General features: G+C 37.8%; 2 protein-coding genes across 4 annotated transcripts in view; one reads left to right on the top strand and one right to left on the bottom strand.

The window, feature by feature from the left end:
- The window catches only part of LOC122355184 (clarin-3), a 3234-nt gene extending 1241 nt beyond the window's left edge, over positions 1–1993 (bottom strand). The window contains exons 1-2 of the mRNA XM_043253232.1: positions 1636–1993; positions 570–755 (exon numbers count right to left, since the gene is read on the bottom strand). Of these exons, the coding sequence (XP_043109167.1) occupies positions 570–755; positions 1636–1978 (529 nt within the window). The 5' untranslated portion in view covers positions 1979–1993. The remainder of the gene's footprint in view (positions 1–569; positions 756–1635) is intronic.
- A 1706-nt stretch (positions 1994–3699) lies between these two features.
- Positions 3700–22500, top strand: part of ptprea (protein tyrosine phosphatase receptor type Ea) — a 65419-nt gene continuing 46618 nt past the window's right edge. The window contains exon 1 of one of the 3 annotated variants that reach the window (XM_043254103.1): positions 3700–3910. The gene's annotated coding sequence lies outside the window, so the exon portion shown is untranslated. The remainder of the gene's footprint in view (positions 3911–22500) is intronic. The other 2 variants (XM_043254105.1, XM_043254104.1) reach the window with 2 other exon arrangements.

Genomic DNA, 22500 nt, shown 5'->3' with positions numbered 1-22500 from the left:
GATATACATTCAGAGTTTATAACTCAAAATTCTGTGGAGAGAGAAAATAATGAAGTTTATATATCATAATAATGACTTTTTATTTTCAGAATTGCTAAGTTTATATTTTGCAAGTCAAATAAAATGTTTGTATTTTTTTTTTTTTGACCCTTAAACTAACCTTAAAATTTTGTAATATAAACTTAAAGTGATCATTTAGAGTTTTAATCTCATTGTGGGTTTTATGTATTGCAGTTTATTACATTTATATTAAAAACAAAAAAATGTGGGATATAAAGTCAGAACCGCAAGATATAAAAAGTCAGTTTATTTATATTACAATTGTGCAATTCTGATTTCAGTTTGAATTGTGAAACAGTTTTTTTTTTTTTTTGGTTTTTCCGTATTATTAGAAAGACGTGCAATTTTCTCAGTTTTACCCAAAGGACCCGGCATGACTGCAACAATCATTTAAACCTTCAGCCGGAGTTTTAGACGTTTAAAAAGAGTTAAATGAAGAATTAAAATGAAGAGGTCAGATGCAGGCCGGATAGTGTTTGAGATTGAGATGCGAGAGAGTGTTTGCTCACCGCTGAGTCCGCTGCATGTGTACAGCCCTATTGGGCCCAAGTATGTCTGATATGGGTTACTGAAGCTGTTGTACAGTGTGACCAGAATACTGCCTGCAGACCCCAAAAGAGCCAGAGACAACAGGATGACGACCAGCCCGTGCAGGATGATCGGAGCCCCGGCTAGTTTTGCCAGACGGGTGAACACTAAGTGTCAGAGAGGAGGAGAAAACACAGCATATTATGAGTTTGTCGCATAACATTTTTATTATACATGTTTTTTTTTTTTTTAACATGAAGGCTGACGTAAATTGACATCACCTTTGATGAATTCCAGACATAAAAAGGGTCATGTGACTTTTATGGAACGGCGGTTCAAACTCCCGTAGATTCCAAAGGTCACTTTAGTTCTACCTTTTTATTAATATCAGCGCCCTTCTTGGTATAATAATATATTTCGGGCCCTTATGCTACATTTTAAAATATACAAATGCGTTTAGATGACAAAAAAATCAGAACAGGCGGTATTCAGATGCTGCGGGAGTTTTTCACCATCGGTTTTTGGTCATTTTTAGGGGGTGCATTATATCAGTGGATGCATTATATGTATTATTTCTCTTATAGTTCACGCAGATTTAGAGAATCACTTTCCACTCAGGTTTTTAACCACAATATGACACAAAAGCTGTCACACTCTTTTTAAAAGGTACATATTTATACCTTATTTACCCCTAAATGGCGCATATATGAACCCGAAAGGTTCGTTTTAGTACCTAAAGTATACATATAGCACCTTAATCTTACATATTTGCATCATCCCAGTGACAGTTTGTACCTTTTTTATTGTGAGAGCGCTATAGGCAACATATTTTTATACGTTTTTGCTTAAAACGATGTATTAAAATAAATGCTGATATTTCGTTATCCATTCGAAACTAAATTATAAATATCGGTTTCGTTTTATTTTAACAAACGGTTATTTAATTAGCTCAAATTAATCATTTTTAACACGCATCAAAAAGGCCATAAACGGCGTCTGCGTATGTAACGTAAAAGCTCAAGAGTTCAAGTCCGATCCCAAGCTCACCGTCCACCGCTTTTCCCGGCGAGTCGATCCTGGGACACCTGATTTTGGTTTCTGTGCCGTTGAAAAGGCCAGTCGTGAGGCTGGAGGTCCCATCGAATTCTCCCCCGGGAGGAGCGCAGTCCAAGACGGCGTCGGCCCAATCCGTCGACATCCCGAAGCCCAGCACAACCACTCCGGCCGCACACAAAGCGGCGCTCGAGAAGAAATGCGCTAGCTTCTTCCCCGATGGCATGGCCTCTTTTGGGGTGTTTTTTAGGTCCTGAAGTTGTTCTAGCTCGATCCCTGTTGGAAAATGAGCGGTCTGGAGGGGAGGAGGTGAGGTGTTGGTGGCTGCCGGGGTCATAAACGCTGCCGTACTTTGTCACTGATCCCAAACCAGCACCTGCCGGTGCCCTGGTTTGGTCTTGGGTGGGGAAACTGATCTCAGGTGGGCTTCAAGATGAACGGGAGGGCCGTTAAGTCATAAAGCAATCGTCTGTACAGTCACGGACAGCTGCTCGTGTTGTCATGCCATTTATATGGGAGCTCACAACATCGTAAAGAGAGTGACGTGGGTTTGATCAGAAAGAGGAGAACAAGAAATCATCATTACTGCTGAGGGTCGGCGTTATAAGAGCAGTTTCTCATGCCATTACAATTTTATCACAGGGCACGTGAGTGATGGCCTTGGGCGCACCGTGCATTATCCAGCCATAATTAATATGACAGAAGACATAACGTTCACGAATCTATTTCTTCATTGCTTTTTAATGAATATGCCTTTTACATTTATTCAAAGCAGATTTAGTAGGCTGTTAGCTAGTGATGAAATATAAAGGTAAACGCCGCTTAAATAAAAATGTTTTACACTTTAAAAATATGCATTTTAATTTAAAACTGTCTGCATTGGTTACGCAGACGTCAAAAACTCATCGTGGTCGGAAAGCGTGTTTATATTACATAAATGATGTGCATTTCCTGAATGCTGTGTTTATTTTTAGTGCGACGCTTTAAAAGATGTCCAAAGTCCGTTTAAAGTGATAGGGTATCAGCGTGGAGATCACAACACACCCACAAATAAAACCACTTACAAAGGGAGATAACAGGACCGGCGTGTGGTCCAGAACAATGCAATACACTAAATTAAAATATTTTTTTAAAAATAATTAAAACTGTTATATTTCAACCAGCAGATGGCGCGTCTTTTTTTTCATTCAGCCTTGTGATGTAACTATTGCATAGGCCACATGTGTGTATACTAAAAAAGAGACAGAAATCAGATTAACCATTACGCATCTGTAACAATTCTATTCGTTTTGCTTAATTATTTCTACTTGGGCCATGTAGAAATGGTTTCGGTTGTTGTTTGCATTGATGATTAAACTGCGTTTAATTTCAAAAACATTTCCACGTCTGCTGTGTGCTCAACAATTGCTGTAAAACTAATGAAAACGGAGTAAAAGCGTAGAACGGGCGTAGCATAACAGCGGAGTAATAATCGGGCGGAGTTTATCGTCTACTGGTCACGTGGAATGCGTCATTTTCCTTTGCGCTGACCGGGGTGGACCAATCACAGGCGTTTGCGGTGACTGAACGATGCGTTTCGTTTTTCCATTTGTTCATCAAACACCTCGAAGCGAAAACTAAAACTAGAACCTGACAGGATTATGAGCTAAAAAACTCCGAAATTCGGCAGACCTTGAGATACAATCCAGAACTAAAGTCAACAAAGTTAGCGAATGAACTAAAGGAGAACCGGGGTGAACGCTGAAGTAAAATAATAATTGAACAGTACATAAATAACAATTCGTTTTTTTATACGCAAAGCGTTTCATCGGACTGCATTAGAGCCTGCACCAAATGCCAGAGACCTGATATAAATATAAATATAAATATAGCTACACTACATTTGAATGTAAATAAACACTCATTGGATTTCAATGAATCTAATCCAGCATTTTGGGCCACCGCGCGCCCCCTAGAGGAATAACGCCGCATCCGTCATAAGAACAGCATTGGGTTTAGGCTGTGCTTTGGACGCACACTTGTTCGTATCATTTCAGAAATGGTCGCCAGGCGGCTCTGAGCACACGGGAAACCAGTGAGAAGCGGGTGAGCCCCTGACAGAGGAGTAAATCTGCAGATCAACACAAATCCTCCCGTTTCCTCCTCCTCCTCCAGCAGCAGCGGTCAGCTTTCACCAGCCGCCCGGCGCGCTCTGCGCTCCCGACCACCGGATCATAACCATCCGCGCGCTTGGGAGGAAAAAAAAAACGCGTTCGTGTCGGACTTTACGGTAAGAGAACGATGTGGGTGTTTATGATCTGAATGCAAACTGCGGTATTCAATGTGGCACATGTGCAGGAATGTTGTTGTTTTTTTTCAGCGCGTAACGGAGCCCGTGCGCTCCGGCGCGTTTGATACACCCTTGCACGCTCGCTTCCGACCAGCTCTTGAGATTGGTTAGCTTTCCCTGACGCGCTCCGTTCACCTTTTAAAAGCATGTGCACGCGATAGGCGGCGGACCTAAGGTTAGATGGAGCGCGCTGGCTGCGTCGGTAACCCGGGCGATCCGCGGGTTTCTTCGTTATGTGGGTTAGTGGAGCGAGCGGGGCGAGACGGGAGTTCGGGGAAAGGCTCGTTGGGGACTCGCCGTTCGCTCTCATCCCTTGCGGATCTGCGAAGTGAGCGCGCGGAGGAGAGGAATGCCATGCGCGCGGTCCTCGGGAGCGTAGGTGTCTTTCACAGCAGAGGCAGAACTTGAACCTGAATTCAGAACCGGCTTATTTTCTGCAGCAGCCCGTCTGTTTTACACCACTCTTGTTGCTGGCGATGAGACATGCACGTATTCGTGGTTTCAATAAGTATTTGTTCTGTATCAATAAGTATCTGATCAATCACTTTAATTCATAATCAGTCTTTTTAACTGCAAAAATGAGTGCGTGCCTTTAAAACAGGTTTAACACAGCAAAATATGGTGATTAGCAAAAAAAAGTCCTGTTAAAATAGCAATAATATTTTTTTTCAGATTACAGCCTCAACGCACTCATCAAAGTAGTGTATATATATTTATTTATTTTTTTAAATGTAAATAATTTATTAAGAATCGCAGAATTGAGGATAGTTGTGTGCTGACATCTGTACAACGCATCATATTTTGAGAAATAGCATATTTTGAGCAAACTGGGCACTGTTTTTGGAACCGGCATCCCAGAATTAGTAGCAAGCATGTATTGGACTTCATTCAGCAAATGTGACGCAATAACGTGAGCCAAAAAGCCGTGTTATGAATGCAATTTGGAATATTTTCCTTCACCGAAGCGAAAATCTGAAGACAAACGCAATTATTTATATTTACATCCGTGCATTTAAATGGGACCGCAACGGAGCCGTAGTTTCTTATAAAACATTGTTAGACAGAAATCAAGAGGGCCTGTTATGTAGAGTATTTTGAAGCAGTGTGTTTCTTCTCAACGATTGCATTATGTTTTCTGTCGATGCATGCCGTTGTTGTGGATATATTTGCTCAGAAGAGAAAAGTCAGACTTAGTTGACAGTATTTGGAGATGACGTGCATCTCCAGCAAGTTACAGATAGTTTTGACCTGGAATATAAACAGATGCTTTTCTGTAAGAATAAACAGATGCGCTTTACTGTTTTCAGAATAGTTTTTTTCGTTTGGGAGTGTGTGTTTCATTTAATAATGCCGGTTCAGTCCCTGCTGTGTTGTGCGTTCTCGCTGGTGGTGTTGCGTTTAACATTTTCTTTGAAGCAGTGGTAGTTTTTTGCTCGTGGGTAACAGTGGGAGCTAATTGGTCCGCAGCCGTTGCAGTTTAGTGGGCGAAGCTGATTATTTGTGCGTTGCTCGTTAGATCTGTCGGGGTCAGAAGAAAGTCCTGGTGCTCTGTGGAAAGTGTGCCAAGCAAAACGATCAGGAAGCCGAGAAAAAAAGGCTCATTAGAGGGATTGAAGCTTGTTTGCTTGTGTAATCGAGTGAATTAAGCTGTCTGGAATCGTGTTCTCCGGCAGCTGTGTTGATGGAGTACAGTCAATATATTCATTTCTCCTTGAAATTTCGCGCGAAAGCACGCATTTTCTTAAAGCAGCTGAGAAGATGTCTGATTTGGTTTGTGTCCTGACGCTCAAGAGAGAGCAGACGGAAGATCCAGGACATTGTTCGGGCATGTATGCATTCATTTACTGGAAGTCTTGGCTATTCTAGTATGTTGAAACGCAGGAAAGTAGAGACAGACAGAGAGGCAACTTCCTGTGAGGAAAACCAGTACCTCTCCATACTCTTTCCTCCTCTCTCTCTCTCTCTCTCTCTCTCTTTCTCTCGTCTGGTCATTTGGTTTTATTCATGTAAAAAAAAGCATGTTTCTGTTTTGGTCACAGCAGTTCCTTGCAGAGCTGTAGAATATTGACCCATTTTTACAACAATTTACTGTAATTTAAAGTTATGCGTTCTGAAAAGGAAACTATTTATTTTTTTTTATTAAATGATTAATCACATCCAAAATAAAAGTTTTTGTTATTATTAAGTCTAAAAGCGAAGTTTTTTTTATCGATTTATATACATACAGTATATATTTAGAAAATTGAAAACCATGTTTATATTTATATTAATATAATTTATAAATATATTTAATAGTATATATATATATATATATATATATATATATATATATATATATATATATATATATATATATATATATATATATATATATATATTTAATATATATATTTAAAATATATATTTAATAAAATCTTAAATAAATAAAGAAATGTTCATAGTTCAATGGTGTTAATTTTAGTATTATTTATATACTATTATAGTATTTATTACTGTTTTAACAAGCTTTTATTTTTATATTTTCATCATTATTTCTATTATTTAAACCGACCCTGACCTGAACCACGAGCGACAGTAGTAATATGACAACCAGTAGCTGAATGTACAGTGAAGGATGAAGCATAAGAACACATCTGGTGGCCACCCGCCCGTGAGCTGGAGGAAGTGGTTGGAGTTGTAATGGCTTTATGGAGGAGGGTGAGGACTGTGTGTTTGACAGGGTGTGGCAGCATCTGGGCTGCGTTCAACACGTGCTCTTCTGAGATTCCTCCCGGGTCTACCTGCCGCTCGCTCGTGTTCTCCATGCGTCCCTCGCGCCGAGGCCTGCCGCGACACGCACGCTTCACAGATCCACCCGAGGACGCGCGCGGATGCTTGGGATGTTTGAGGCGTGCAATTATGTAAACTATGTAAATATGCGTGCTGGCGTTTGTCTTTGTAGTGTTAGGGGTTTAAGAAGTTAATTCTTCAGGAAGAGCTGGCGTTTGGCTGTGAACGCACGTGGGATGTCCCACAGGTTTATTGCTGAGAGGTTGCTTTTTTTTTTTTTTATTGCTTTTTCTGCTGACTTGATAGATGGTTCATTCACGGAGTTTCAGTTATTTCAGGGATCGGCTTTGTCTCAAATGTTTTTCCGGTAAATACTCATGATACATAATTATTTTAAATTATAATTAAATTATTTTAATCTTTAATTAAATGTTGAATGAGTTATAATAATTATATTTATTTTAAATTATAATTAAATTATTTTAATCTTTAATTAAATGATAATTGCATTTATTTTTAATCAAAATGTTAACACCGTTTTTGACATACAGTACATATAAAATCAATGTAGAGTATTTTTTTTTATTAACAAAAGCGTTTATATACTAAATATCCTTGCATTATTGCTTCATCTCATTAGATTATTCTCTGGTTTAGTTTGGTACTTAATGGATGCAAAAACTAAAAATAAAAGCATTTACACTACCGTTCAAAATTTTGAGTTTTAATAATTTTTTAAAAATCAAAATAATATGCAAGACCAATTATGTTAGACATTTGAAATACTAGTTCTAAAATAATTTTTTAGATAATGAAAAATGATGAGAAGCTCACTGAGACGTCGCACATAATATAAATGGCAAATTAATTTGTTTTTTTCTTTTCTTATACTCTCTTATATTGTCTTTTTCTCGATTTGCTCTCCGTGTAATCTCATTAAGAAACAGTCGCGATCGACGGCTTCTCACATCTCTCCTATGGCTTTGAAGATCAGCGGCGTTCGAGAGTTGAACAGGAAGAGACGCGTGCGATTCTCTTGGGTTGCGTCGGCTGGAATGGACAGGAAGCAGATCTGGATTGAATTTGAGCTGTCAGGGGAAGAGCCAATGATGTCATAGGCTCAGCTGCCCAGAAATACGAGGGGCAAAAAGCATTTCCCAGCACATATCTTCACCCTTTTACCGTTTTGCACTCAGTTACCTTGTTCCCCGCTGGCAAAAAAAAAATCGAGTTCGTTGACGAGTTGAGCACATCCTAAAAGATTTTGTCATAAATATGTGTGGCATTGCTTCGTTTGGTTTCCTTATTTTACCGATTCATTCAGGACTATACAAAAAAAGTGGGATCGCCAATATATTTATTAACGTTTGAATTTTTCAGGAATGCAAAGATAAAATGAACAGCATTAGTTTAAAATAGAAATCTGTAAAACTATAAATTTACTTTGATTGTTTAAATGGATGCTTGACGGAAAAGAAGATATATATTTCCTCCCCAAACATACTGGTTTTATGCTATAATAGCATTTGTTGAATGCTATAGCAAGATTTTCTCCGTGTTTCTACTGTTGCGTTTTATGTAGCATCTTGATGAATCCAAGCGTTATCTCAGGCCCGAGCCATGCGACACGTGTTTGTGAGCAGACAAAGTTTTACTGTGAGAATCAAGCTATGATGACCTCTCTCTGAAGACGGAGACGGAGACAGAGCTGCAGGCTAGTTCACCTTTGAAATGTGATCGCAGGATGATCTCACGGCTTTAGAGAAGCTTCTGCTTCATTCGTCTGTGTGTGTGTGTGTGTGTGTGTGTCTGGCTCTGCATTTTTGCCCCGGTTCCTCTGTGAGCAGTATTTGGACGAAGGGCCGTGTGTGTGTGTGTGTGTGTGTGAGGGTGGAGTGCCCCGTGAGATCTTCTCTCTGGTTATGTTTTTACATCCTGAGAACTAAAACCCAATGTCACACACCCCTCCTAAAGAGACCGTTGTTACGGCGCTCACCCCCACAGTTCACACCAGCCCGTGTGTACACACACACATGAACACACACACACGCAGACAGACAGACCGTCAGGCTTCAAGTCTGCGTGAATATGCATGAGATTCCAGAACAATAACACAATCTGGAGATGCCGCGTTCAAGATGTTTCAACAGATTTTAAAGGAACGGTTTCGCTGCAAGAGAAAATCTGCATCATTTACTTGCCCACATATCATTCCTAACCCATATTTCTTCTTTTTCTCTCTCTCTCTCTCCGTCTCTCCAGCGGAAAACAAACGGCTATATTTTGAAGAATGTCCAAATTCTTTTCCACACAGCAGACGCATGCCAGGGACTGTTGAACTCTTAAAAAAAGCACCATAAAATTATAATTAAAGTAGTCTGCATGACTTACATAATAGCTTTGTTTGTAAGAAAGACACAAGTGTATGTTTTGTTCACTGTTTTGATGCTCACCGCAGCACTTACATCTCATGATTCTGCGGATTAAAACTTTATGCTCCAGGCGTGACGCATTTGAACATTTCTTTCAGTGCTGCATCAGTCGTACAGATTTGGATGGGATGAGGGTGCGTAAATGTACATTTTTAGGTAAACCGTTTCTATTGATGCCTATTGGCACCATTAAATAAATAGTATAAATGAGCCACACATGAAGCAGATGTAACATAATGGATATATGCACATTACCAGAAGTCTTTAGCATGATTACAGTCACTTAATGCTGAGTGTTAAAGTGAATATACCAATGTATGTAAATGTAATATTCACAGTATGTGAGTAAAATAGGTATTTATTTTTGTTTTAAATGGGGACGGTACAATTTTTCGTTTTTTTAAAAGTCTCCAATGCTGCATTTATTTGATGGAAAAAACAGTGAAATAATTTAAAGTAACTTTTTTTTTCCAGTTGAAGATCATTGTAACGTAATGAATTGCTGCTCAAGAAACATTTCTAATTACAATCAGTGTGGAAAAGTTTCAGAAAGTTCAAAATAACATAAGAAACGTCTCACATTTTCAGTTGAAATCATCCTCGCTGAGTAAAAACATTCATTTTAGTTTAAAGAAATTCTCATCGCAAAACTTAAAATGTATATTAACTGATGTAAACGTGAGCTCGTGATCATTTACCGTGGTGATTTTTCTGGCACCAGCCGTCTTTAAAAATACATCCCCACTTTTACCTTTACATCTCTTTTAAAGCGTCCTTTGAAGGTGATCCGTTTAGAGGCAGCGCCTTTAATTTTCTGCTGTCAGTAAATTCTGGATTAATCCGTTCATGTGCTGATACTGTAAGAGAAATCGCCCGCCCCCTGTGCCTCCGAGCCGTAAAGAGACAGTTCAGTGCTGCTAAACATAAAGATTTGATGTCTTATTATAAATCATTTACATGTGGAATATTTCGGTGCCATACGTTGACGTGATTTCAGCGCACTTTAACGTCTGTAGCCTCGTGCGCTAATGCAGCATGTGCTGGCTTTGAATGTCACGGTCCTGCTTCTCCCACGGCGTAAGAGAGCATGGCTTAAATTAGAGCCTTCTTTGTCTTTTTGCAGATTAGTCATGTACGTCAAGGTGGAGAGCCACAGACAACGAGACGTTCAAAGTAAAGGCAGCTCTCCTGAGCGATTTAATTCCAGCCTCCTGGGTCTGAAATGATGGAACAAGCTTTTCTGCTCTCAGAGGCAGCCGGGTTAGACGCGCCGCTGCGGCTCTAGCGCGTTATCGCACAAGCTCTGAGCTTCTGAGGCACTGTAGCTTTCAGAGCGGTACAAAGTGGTTTTGTTCTAGAGCACTGAGGGATGCACTCAACAAGGTCTTTGCAGAGACTCCGGAGTTTGTTCATTCAGATGTAGAAGGAGCGAGATCGAGAGCCGTGCATCCTAAATACTGGCAGATCAGCCCCGTTGCCCTGAGGCGGTTTTAATGTGATGTATTACACTGACTGTGTTCATATCTACTCTAATAACTCACAGTTCAAAGGACAACTCTTTCAGTGTTTTGCCCTGTCAGAACCACTAAGAGCCGAAAGCCTTATTACTGACCTCAAGGCGAGTAGAAAGCATCTCGCATTTAACTCCTTTTTGAAGTCAACATATATCAGAATCGATCCTGTTTGCTTTCAAAAGAAGTGTTTCTGGTCTGTTTGTGCATGGTTTTGTTGGTGCATGTTATCTCTATACATGACCACAAAAGTCCTTGGGGTATATTTATAGCAGTAGCTAAAAATACATTGTATGTGTCAATTGTTTTTGCCAAACATCATTAGGACATTGATTAAAGATCATATATTTTGTAAATGTACTACTGTAAATACATTAAAATAAATTTTTTGTTACTTTTTTTTGTCAAAAATCCTTAGGACATTGAGTAAAGATCATATATTTTGTAAATTTACTGTAAGTATATTAAAACTTAATTTTTAGTGTTCATTTTACTTTTGTTAACACTAATATGTTTCACTATTTTATTAATAGAATATTATATAAATATTATATTATATTTTATTAATAGAATATTAGCCCTTTATTAGTGCTAATTAAGCAAATATTAATGCCTTATTTTACATCTCTAATCCTACCCAATACCTAAACTCAACGGCTACTTTACTATTAATAAGCAGCAAAATAAGATTTTATCGAGGGAAAAATTGTTACCTATACTAAAGTGTCCAAAAACATCACAAGCAAAAACGCCATAAGTAACCTCCCAGTAAACTCCAGTCCATCAGTTAACATCTTGTGAAGTGAAAAGCATCGTGTTTGTAACTTGCAAAACTGTTCAGCGGGAGAGACAACAGGGGATTGATTTCTTTCTTACAAGTATACGGCTTTCGACTTCCATCCCCTGTTGTCTATCAGTTTTGCAAATTACAAACACGTTGCTTTTCGCTTCACAAGACGTTTAATTGATGGAGGGAAGTGGTGTGGATTACTTGTGGATTACCGTGTTGTCTTTCTAAGCTCTTTGGTCTATCATTCTGACGGCACCCATTCACTTCAGCGGATCCATTGGTGAGCAAGTGATGGAACACTGCATTTCTCCAAATCTGATCTGATGAAAAAACAAACTCGTGTTTGAATTAAATTTGCATGTTTGTGTGCTTACTAATGAGCGAACGAAGCAAAACTGTCAACACACGCTCATTGCGATTCTTAGCTTTTGCCACATTTTGGCAGCTTGGAGGCTAATTCATATCAACTTGTGTACTTTTTTGCGCAATATGCCAACGTAACGTTGAGGGGTGGATCTTCACGCCAAGTACTTTCCTAAAAATGACATATTGTTAGGTCAGGTTTGATGGATAACTTGGCGGTCTAATGGATAAATCTAGTCCTTCTCTGAATTTGGTTATAAACAGAAAATAGTTATGAAAGTAAAGTGGGTTCTGCGTGCAATTTGATGTTAATTGTGTGCGCTAATATGCTCTAATATTACTGTATTCTCAGTGGAATGTCTTGCAATTAATATGGTGTTCACAAATATAGACGTACCTACAAGACTAATGTTCTGATGCGTAATGGATTGGCATTGACCTGAACAGCTTGCTTTCTCTGTCTGTCTGTAAAGTCAAGCTGTGTGTGCATTCTGGCTTGCCATTTCAGCCTTTAAAAGCTCACTCATTTACATAGTCGTCTGATATTAGCAACTCTGTGTCCTCCCTGAAGTGCTGTTCGTCTTCTCTATTGTGCTAGTTATTATCATAATGGTTTCAGGCTCAGAAAAACAACTTGTAAAACAGCAATTTGTCGAAATGGGCCGCTAGATGGTGATTAGACCGTCGAGTTAATCAGTTTAGCTTCTGCAGAATAGTTGAGTAATTGTTTTGGATGTAGTTAAGGGCTTTCGTGTTTCATATGTTTGCGATACCGACACGATAACCGATCGCGCAGCGAATTCAGGCCAATATTTTTAGCTCTGAAAGGTGATGAAGTGGGTAATTGTTTTTCCTAGACATATTTACAGTGACACGTAGTGACTCGGAGCATCTTAGAAAGGGCCTTGAAACCACACAGAGCGTCTTAGCCGTCTCGCCATTTCCAAAACTCAAATCTAGTCTCATTTACAGTGCCTTGAATAGCAGAAATCACTAGTGCAAGTTCATTTGGGTACTAATAAATAGCTGTTTTTGCATTTATACCCTTAAAGATCAGGCTTTCTATAAAGAGCCTCAAGCAAGGTCAATATGCGTTGTGTGTGTGTATAGCATGCTGAACGCATGTAGGTCCAAAAGACAACGACTGGTGCAATGTAGCACAAACCCAAGGGCTTCAGGCTCAGATTATCTGATTGTCTTCACACTTTTTTTTTTTTTTGCGTGATGTGAAACATGTTATTCTCAGATGTGCAAAGTGCTAAAACAAGCCGATCCTTCATCACCCTGTCCCGCAGGAGCCTCGGTGTGCCGTGGAGAAAATATCATCATAATAATGATAATGTGTTCAGTCTGTCTGTAGGCTGGGAGGGGAGGTCCAGTCATCTGAAAGAGTGCTTTTCTGTCTAAATGAACTAGCATTTGCTCAAGGCGTCTTCGCTAAGGCTCCGGTACACAAGCATACACTACCTTTTAGACGTTTGGGGTGGGTATGAATTTTAACGTTTGAAAGAAGTCTCTTATGCTCACTATAAGAAACACAATTAAAATAATACAGCATTATTGTTTAATAATAATTTTAAGTAACAATTTTAGATATGAATACATTTGTAAATATAATTTAAAGCTGAATTTCCAGTCTTCATGATCCTTCAGAGTCATACTAATACGTTGATTTGCTGACATGCTTCTTTATATTTTTGTGAAAAACGGTATGGATATTGAAATAAAACTCTGATTAAGCATTCATTCCTTTAAGACATCTTACAAAACCCCAAAGCTTTGAAAGGTAGTGTAAATTTGTTTTACATCTATGGCTAACGTAACAGATGGATATCATTCAGACAACAGAAACGGTAGCTAAGATTTCTGAGCGTTGGTAACTGTATCCTTCTGTTGCTGATATCTCTGCACATCTAAATATAAACATTTGTACAGTAAACATGATCCCTCCCTTGGTATGATAATGACATGTGATTTATTTTTTTTTCTGTAGGGATGTTTTCAGTTCTGGTTTACTCTGTGAGATGATGTTTCAAGCGTCTTAGCTGAGGAATCTGCGCACCGCAGCATTTCTGATGGAAAGTTTTGTAGCAATGTGACCTTGTGCTGATTAATGATCTATCACTAGTAGTGATCTACAGTAGCTGGGTTTATATCCCCATATTTTAGGGTACTACATTTAAAATGCACGGATGCAGATTCAATTTCTAAAATGCGTATTATTGCACCAGTTTCCCTTGAAGTGACAGTTTTGTGTTCTTTAACAGAGATTTTGATATTTATGCATTTGGTAGATGCTTTTATTCAAAATGCATTGCTTTGCATTTGAAGCCGTTTTTCAGTTTATGCATTTTCTGGGAATGCTTAAATAAGTTTCTGTAAGCGAACCTATGATGGCATTGCTACCACTATGCTATGCTACATTTATTTGCATATATGTATTTGGCAGAAGATTTTATCCAAAGTGCCTTACGTTGCATTTAAGATATACAATTATCAGCTCAGGCATTCCCTGGGAGTTGAACCCATGACCTTGGCATTGCTAGCACCAAACTCCACTACATATATGCGTTTGAAAGATGCTGTTAATTAAACATTGCATTCTAGGCGTTTTTCGGTTTCTGTATTCGTTAGGTATCGAAGACATGATTTTTGTTTTTGGAACTGTTACTATGTTGCTACACCACGTTTATTTGTACTGGGCAGATGCTTTTATCCATTGCATTGCATTCAAGATACACAATTATCAACTCATACATTGTCTGGGAATTGAAGCCATGACCGTGGCATTGTTATCATCATGCTATAGCTATTTGAGCTGCATTTTTCAGATAATCTCATCACTCTGCTTTTTTTGCATGTGTTTTATCCGAAGCGACCCTGCATTCTAAGCCATTTTTTCCACTTCATGCACTCCTTGGGAATTGAACCCATGACCTTGGTGCTGCTAATGCCACACTACATTAACTGCATTTATTTACTTTTTTTATTTTTTTCATTTGCCAGACACCTTTATCCAAAGCATCTAGCATTGTATTAAAGGCATGTGTTGTATTAGTTCATGCATTCCCTGGGAATTGAACCCATGACCTTGGCATTGTTAACAGCATGCTATAGCAGTTTGAGCTGCATTTTTCAGACATTCTCATACCTCGGTAAATGCAGCCGAATCCGCTTTATTAAACTAATTCCAGACCATCTAAAAGAGTTCAGTTGTTCCTGGAGAGCATCTGACTCAAGCGTCTTACTCATGATCATGTTGGATATAAGTCTAGATTTAGTTTGGGTCTAGACACAACACTGTGCTAGTCAGCGATACCAAGTACCACCACCGTCTGCCTCGTCTAGAGCTCTCAGGAGGGTTGATGAGCTTTTAGTTTCATGAATCCACCGCATTTAGCAGATGTGGCTTAGCAGGGGATCTTAGTCACATAGTCTTACGGAAAGAAGATCATTATTGTCCTATTCCTGCTGTTTTTCTTGAGTCATTGTATGGTTGTTCTTCTATCAATTAAGGGGCTTTTCTGTTGCTTTTGGCAGGATTTGTTGTTAAACTTGACCCATGCCCGTCATTTCCTGAAGCAAACTGGCTGGGAAAACCGTAGGGTGTGTCTACTTGGGCCCACCGTTACTTTTAAAACAGCATGGTGCGTAATTTTCAGCTCGCAATGAGCCAAACTAAATGAGCCCACACAAGCAGAGCTCTTGCTTATTGTTCCTCGACTCGAGAGTCGAACTGATTGAAGTTGTTAATTTCAGCACAATCTCGTTCCCCAGCGATCCTCTGCGAGATGAAACGCCGGGGACCCAGGGGTGCGGCTGGCAGATCTTATTCCCGTAGGATAAAGAGGAATTTTTAGACCGACTTTCTTTTGCGTAGGCTCGATAGGGCACCGAGTGCAGAAGACTCAGTAGGCTGGTTTTAGGTTTCAAGGTATACCAAAACGCAAGTATAAACTTATTTCTGCAATACTTATGGTCTCGGTTGCCATGCCAAATGAGGTTTACACAGAGTAAACTAAGCTCAGACCCGTCACAAAAGGAATTGAAACCTCATATCAGACAGAAGAACTGAAAGTATGTTAGATAACGTCTGACTGAAGAGCAGGAATTAACGCGCAGATCAGGAAAATGCAATTATAAAGACATTTTCCTGCTCCAAGAATGCAGGTTTTGCAAATTGCCGTGAAATAACGACATGTTTTAGACTTGTAATGCATATTTTTCCATAACGCGTGAGTGTCACATTCATTTAGTCATTCATTTTTTTAATAAAGGCCCTGAGCTTATTCAGCTTAAAACCAAAGCTGAATAAGTGACAGACTAAAAACGGCCTGCTCACAGTCATGTTCTCACAAGACAAGACACGGTTGCTTTGCTTTTCTTCAATCTTTGGTGATTCTAATCCAGAGTTGTTTTTTTTACTCAAGAAGCTGTTTACGAAGCAGGTATCGATCTGGTCTAAGAGACACGCTCTGCTTTGAATCGGAACACAGAGTCAGAGCCGTTTTGATTTGCTTTCGCCTGGAGCAGAGGGTTTAAGGAAAACTCCTCAGCTGGAGGTTGGAGAGGTGTTTTAAACCCTTTCCCTTTCGGTTTCTTTCCTCTGCGCTCCAGTGAGCCAGACAAGTTCGAGATCTGTGATCCATTTAACCAGACTTTGCACCGCCACATGCATTTTCGCAAGTCAAGAGTTATCTTGCAGGAAGTTTCTGAAGTGCATTCGCTTTAGTGAGTTTCACAGAATCAGACAACGGCCCTTACAGCTTTTTTTTGCGCTGAAGTGTGAATATTAATCGCTTTGAAGAATCATGTGACATTGAAGAAGTGAGTAAAAGCTGACAAAAATTCAACTTTGCATCACAGGAATAAATGATGAGTGACTAATTAATTACATCCAAAATAAAAGTTTTTGTTTGCATAATATATAATTATTATGTATACATAAATACAAACAATTTTTTTATATATACATGCATATGTTATTTTTCAATGTTAAATATATTTATATATAATACAAAATATAAGAATATAAATGTATATGCATGTAAATATTTATGCTCTGTATCTATTTATACATAATAAATATACACAGTACACATAAAAAATATATATTTAGATGCTAATTTTAAAGTATATTGCAACAGAAAACCATTGTTTTAAATTCAAACAATAATTTAAAATATTACCGTTTGTTTTTGAAGCCTTTTTAAAAAAACTTTAAGTATCTAACCAAACAAATAATGCCATATTTTTTTTTTTATATACAAGAAATTAAATCTACTCTGACTGCGGTCCATTGCTGTCACTTCGAGTGTTCAGCCTTATAATAAACGTATATAAAAACATACTGAACAATCACAGAGCATGTTCATTTGATGACTACATGCAAAGCTTCTGGTCTGCATAATTGATCTGTCCTTAGAAAGTGATGAAGTCTACTTGCGTGGGCCTTTTTAACACATCAGCGAAAGTGTTGACCTACTGATGCATTTCATCACCTTGTCTTTCAGCCTGCTGCATTGCGAAATCAAATCAAGTTTGCAGGTGACTTTTGACATTGATTTGCATTATTTTTCATTAGATTTCCAATATTTCTAATCCAGGCTGTAATGGATTCTGCATTTAGATTTTAATTGAATGATGATGTGTTTTTTTGTGTTAGATATGTTCTCCTGTCTTAACAGGCGGAGACAGCTATAAGAAAGCTGTTCATAGGTTACTTCTCCAAAAAACGGCAAGCACTAGCTGAATTTGAAAAAGCTTATATGCTGACCGGTGGAGGACAAAATAATGCTTCTTTTGCAGTTCTTACTTTTTTTTTTCTCACATTTTCATAATTACGACTTTTTTATTTATTTATGTAAAGTATGACTTCAATTCTAAAGAAAAAAATCATATTATAACTCAATATACACAATATACACTATACAATTATATATAAATTGCAATTTTGAGGGAAAAAACCTGAGAGCTACGAGACATAATTATCCAATTATATATAATTTGCAGTGCTGTCATGAATAATAACATCCAAAATAAGTTTTTATGTAATATGTACTATATTTACTATGTATATACGAATACTCATAAATACAGTATATATTTAGAAAATATTTACATTTATTTTATTCTCATGTTTAAAATGTTAATATAACATAAACACATCTTAAATATGTGAATGCATGTGTTTGCATTTATATACGTAATAAATATACATGCATGCGATTAATCATTCGACATCACTAATAATTTGCAGTGCTAAAAAGTTGAAATATTTATTTTCATTTAGTTTTTTTCTTGACAACAGCAGTCGCTTCCATCAAAAGTGCGTCCCTCTCCATTTAATATTTTATTGATAGCGTAATCAATACTCAAGAAATCGGAGCGCAGCGTTTACCAATCAATGCTATATCAGCGAATGCCAATGAAACTACACGAGGCTGGATGATTATCCGCGTTCATCGACTCAAAAAGTTGATCCGTCAGCAGCGGAAGTACAGCATCCGCGTTTTATTCCATTGACCTGAAATCGTCTGTAAATCTTCACGAACTCCTCACAGACTTCAGAAAGGGAGAAGATTTTCCTGCTTCTGCTCTCAGAAGAGTTCTCCTGCAGCAACGTTCAACTTGTGACCTTTTTGAGGCTCGATGGATTTGAAATGATTTTCTGTCATCTCGCTAGATCGGTCGGCCCTGGGGGAGCGGAAGCGGCTGATGCCCTGTCGGCCCCTGCTTAAACGTATACACGCGCATAATAACAGCCCTGCAGAGTGTGTCACTATTTGTTTACATCCGGACTGTGAAGCAGGAAAAGAGTGCAGTCCAAAAAGGGTGGACCCATGCTTACTATCACATTACATCAGAGTCTGTTTCTCATAATGAACGGCCTGAAGGGCAAGAAGTCTGATAAGAGCGTCCTCCGCCTCCTGCCCGGGTCACTGGAAGATAACTGCTCTCAAACGGGATTGCTTTTTGTGTTATTTAGTGCAACGTTTCTATTTTTCATACAGTGCCGTCGTGCCCCTTTTTTGGTAAATGTCTTACAGATATTGCAATTAATCAAATGGCATTTGACTGCCGTGTGCTGAATGGGTTCCCTTGAACTGGCCTTAAATTCAATTTTAAATTCAAATTCAATGTTAGACCACTCGAACTTGGTTTTTAATTAATCGTGACGTGACTTCATTTGAATGGTGAAACGATTAAATGTTTGTAGGGTACCGTGGCATCGATTGAGCAAAAATTCGGTGGATGACTGTAGAAAAGTCTCACTTACAGCAACATTCAACTTGTGACCTTTTTAAAGCTCAATGGATTTCAAATAGTTTTCTGTTATCTTTTTCTGACAAAATGCTGTAAAAAAACTTACTGACCAACTCAAATAATCTGTATGTGTGTGTGTGTGTATGTATGTATATATATATATATATATATATATATATATATATTATATAGTGCTGTTAACCGATTTTATTTTTTTAGGTTTTAGTTTGTTTTAGTTTGTGTGTGTGTGTCTGCTGTGTATAATTATTATGTCTAAATTTTTTGTATATTTATAATATAAATAGTTTGTTTTTATATATACAGAAATATACACATTTATTTTGTAAAGAATAATTTTATAATGTTATTAATCGCTATTAATCTATATATATATATATATATATATATATATATATATATATATATATATATATATATATATATATATATATATATATATATAATGTTTCTCACGCGTGAAAAGAAATGAGAATGGATACGAGTTAACAAATTGTTATTACTTGCTTTTTACTGCTACATTTTACCGCACATTTTATAGATTATGCCCGGCTGGCCATGCATATCATACTTTAATAGAAATGCTGCGGGCTGCGTGACATTAATACACGGGCTTTAGCTCGGACACCCCCGATGTAGTAAGAGACGAATTGCTTTACTTCCTTTGTTGACATTTGTAATTTTACAAAACACGGAGAAACCGTTGAAAGCAAGGTTCGGCTCGTCCGAAGCGACTCATAGCAGCAGTAGTAAGAAAGGAACTGGAATTAGCTTTTTGCAATGCATCGCATAGCTGCTAGCGGGAACTGGGCAAACGCGTAGGAATTGAAAGCCTGTTATTACAGTGCATGCGAATTGCCAGATTTTGCAATCCTAGAGTTGCTGGATTAACAAATCATGATCCAGTGGCAGAGAGGAGAAGTTATGAAATCAGCGTCGAGTTAATTGCTTCTTGTGTTTCAGGGTGTAAGAACAGAAAGGCGGCGTGTCCTATATAACGATCCGTTTCCCGCTCGCCGAGATTAATGCTGGGAGGAGAGAACGCAATTAAAATTCCCTACTAATGAAACCTGTTCTCGCAGCATTCAACAGATCCTAATTGGCTGTGCTCATGCAGCGCTGATAAGAAAGGTAGATTTCCCTCTCATCGAATTAGCTTGATGTGAAGGCTGCGCATTTTCAGGCTTTTGGTTGATTTAGGGGATGGACAAGCAGAGAGAATTTAGAAAGAGTTCTAGTGCTGTTTCTGAATGAGACATGTGTGTTTTTACTTTTTTTTTTGTCTCAGATGATTATTTCGCCTGATGATGCAACACGTAATGTAATGGATTAGTCAGCCTTAATTCAAATGAGGCTGAAGCTGTGGTTTGTAAGGAAGAGAAATAGCATTAGACTGACTTTACCTGCCCCAGGCCCAGACAATGTGAGACACGCATGTTTGTGGGTGTGTGTCACTGATTTATAGTTATGCAGCTGGGTTTTATTGCTGTATAATTTCCCTCTTAAACATGGTAGTCATTTCTAGCTCTGAGCCAGACATTATTGTTCTCTTTGTTCTAGCGAAGCTATTTGTTTACAGAAGAAACCCTCTCAGTTTCCATTTTATTTTATTTTGAAAGTGAGTAAATGTATAAGTAAATAAAGAAGTACCATATGATATTTTATTTTAAGTAGCACATCTTACAGAATACACCATATTTAATTTAATTAAACGTAATTATACAATTTAAACGTAAATTAAATTGTATTTAATATGCCCTTTCAGTTGCTTAATTTAATTAAATTAATTACATTTAAATTTTTTAAATGTACATTTTTAATTTTTTACATTTTTAAATTAAATTAAATTTAATTTAATATGCCGAAGAAACCCTTTTAGTTGCTTAATTTAATTGAATTTTATGTAATTGAATTGTATGAAGTACCATATCATATGGTTATGTCAGTAATATTTGTATAAGAAATTCAAATGACTACACTTCCGTTGTTTACATTTTCATGATTGGCTAATTGCTGATCATAACGCTGGTCATAATCTGCAGAAGTGCATGTGATTTGGTGGGATTGGATGCATAAATGAGTTCTCTGTGTTCCGCCCGCTTCTCCTCTAATCTCTCTTGACCCTGTCAGGAATGAGAGCTCTATTGTTTCTGGCTGCTCCTGTCAGTGCAAAGCAACAAAAATCATCATTGTTTCTGCCACTTTCCCGTAGCTGTCGTCAGAGCCGGCTCAGGATTTCCATAATCCCGCAGCTGAATTAATGAACGTCCTAATCCATTTCTGACCACTGCGTTTTCTTATCATGCTTGATGTAGGAGAGCTGACGGTTCACTGGGAGTCGTATAATGGGGTCTGATCTGACTTTTTCCCCCGGGATTCAGCCTTCCAGCCTTACATTACAATTTCGATGATGTTTACATCTGTAAATTCTGCAGGCATCATAAACTTGCATTCAGTGTGTTTAGAGCTCAGGGTCGAGGCCGGAGCGCATCTCTGTTTGACGCTAGCGCACGGCTGTTGTCGGGAGCAACAAGCGTGATACTGAAGTGTAGGACTGCGTTGCATGTTTGAACGGCATGATAAACCATGATCTCTCTCTCTCACACACACACACACACACACACACACACACACAAAAGGAGATAAAGATGCACAGTGGCATGTAGGCCTGCTTTTATGTGGCAGCCATAAATGTATATGGCCTACATTTTGTTTTGATGTTGTTTATCATAGCTGTTTATGCATATGATGAGGTGGATTTCTTAAAGCCTTTCAAAAATAAGATCTTTTTTTTCCACCTGAAAATAAAATTAAAAATTAATTAAATTTTAATTTTAATTTTAATTTTAATTAATTTATTTTTGTTGTGATTTTAGACAGATTTTTATTGTGCACATTAATTCTCATTACTGTAATGCTGAATAAATAAATTGCTTTCTTATTGCAAATTATCTGTTAGGACCATCAATCAATTTTAATTAAATGTATTGCATTATTTATACCCTTTTAGTGTCTTTAAAATACACTTATTTGCAAGAAATTAATGCAGTAAATTAACATCATGTGTGTACATATTAATGTTTTATTCAAAATAACAATAACGCATGGTGCCAGGACAGTTTGTTTTACTGAATTACAGTATTGTTTTTTACAGTAAAATACAGTAATGAGAATCATCAATAGGAATTATAATAAATTACAAGTCTAATTCAAAAACATTGAAGATTAAACCTCTGGATGTATTCCATTAACATGTTTCACTAATTATTTTTCAGTAAAAAAAAACTGGGGGGAAGATATTGCCGTGAAAATAACAACAATGAAGCAAAAATCGAAAAATATTTTTACATTTTATTTTCCTTCCTTTGAGCTTCGGGTGAA

The sequence above is a fragment of the Puntigrus tetrazona genome, chromosome 12 (genome assembly GCF_018831695.1).
Source record: "Puntigrus tetrazona isolate hp1 chromosome 12, ASM1883169v1, whole genome shotgun sequence".
In the NCBI taxonomy this organism is placed as follows: domain Eukaryota; kingdom Metazoa; phylum Chordata; class Actinopteri; order Cypriniformes; family Cyprinidae; genus Puntigrus; species Puntigrus tetrazona.
This window is presented reverse-complemented; position numbering and strand designations above follow the sequence as displayed.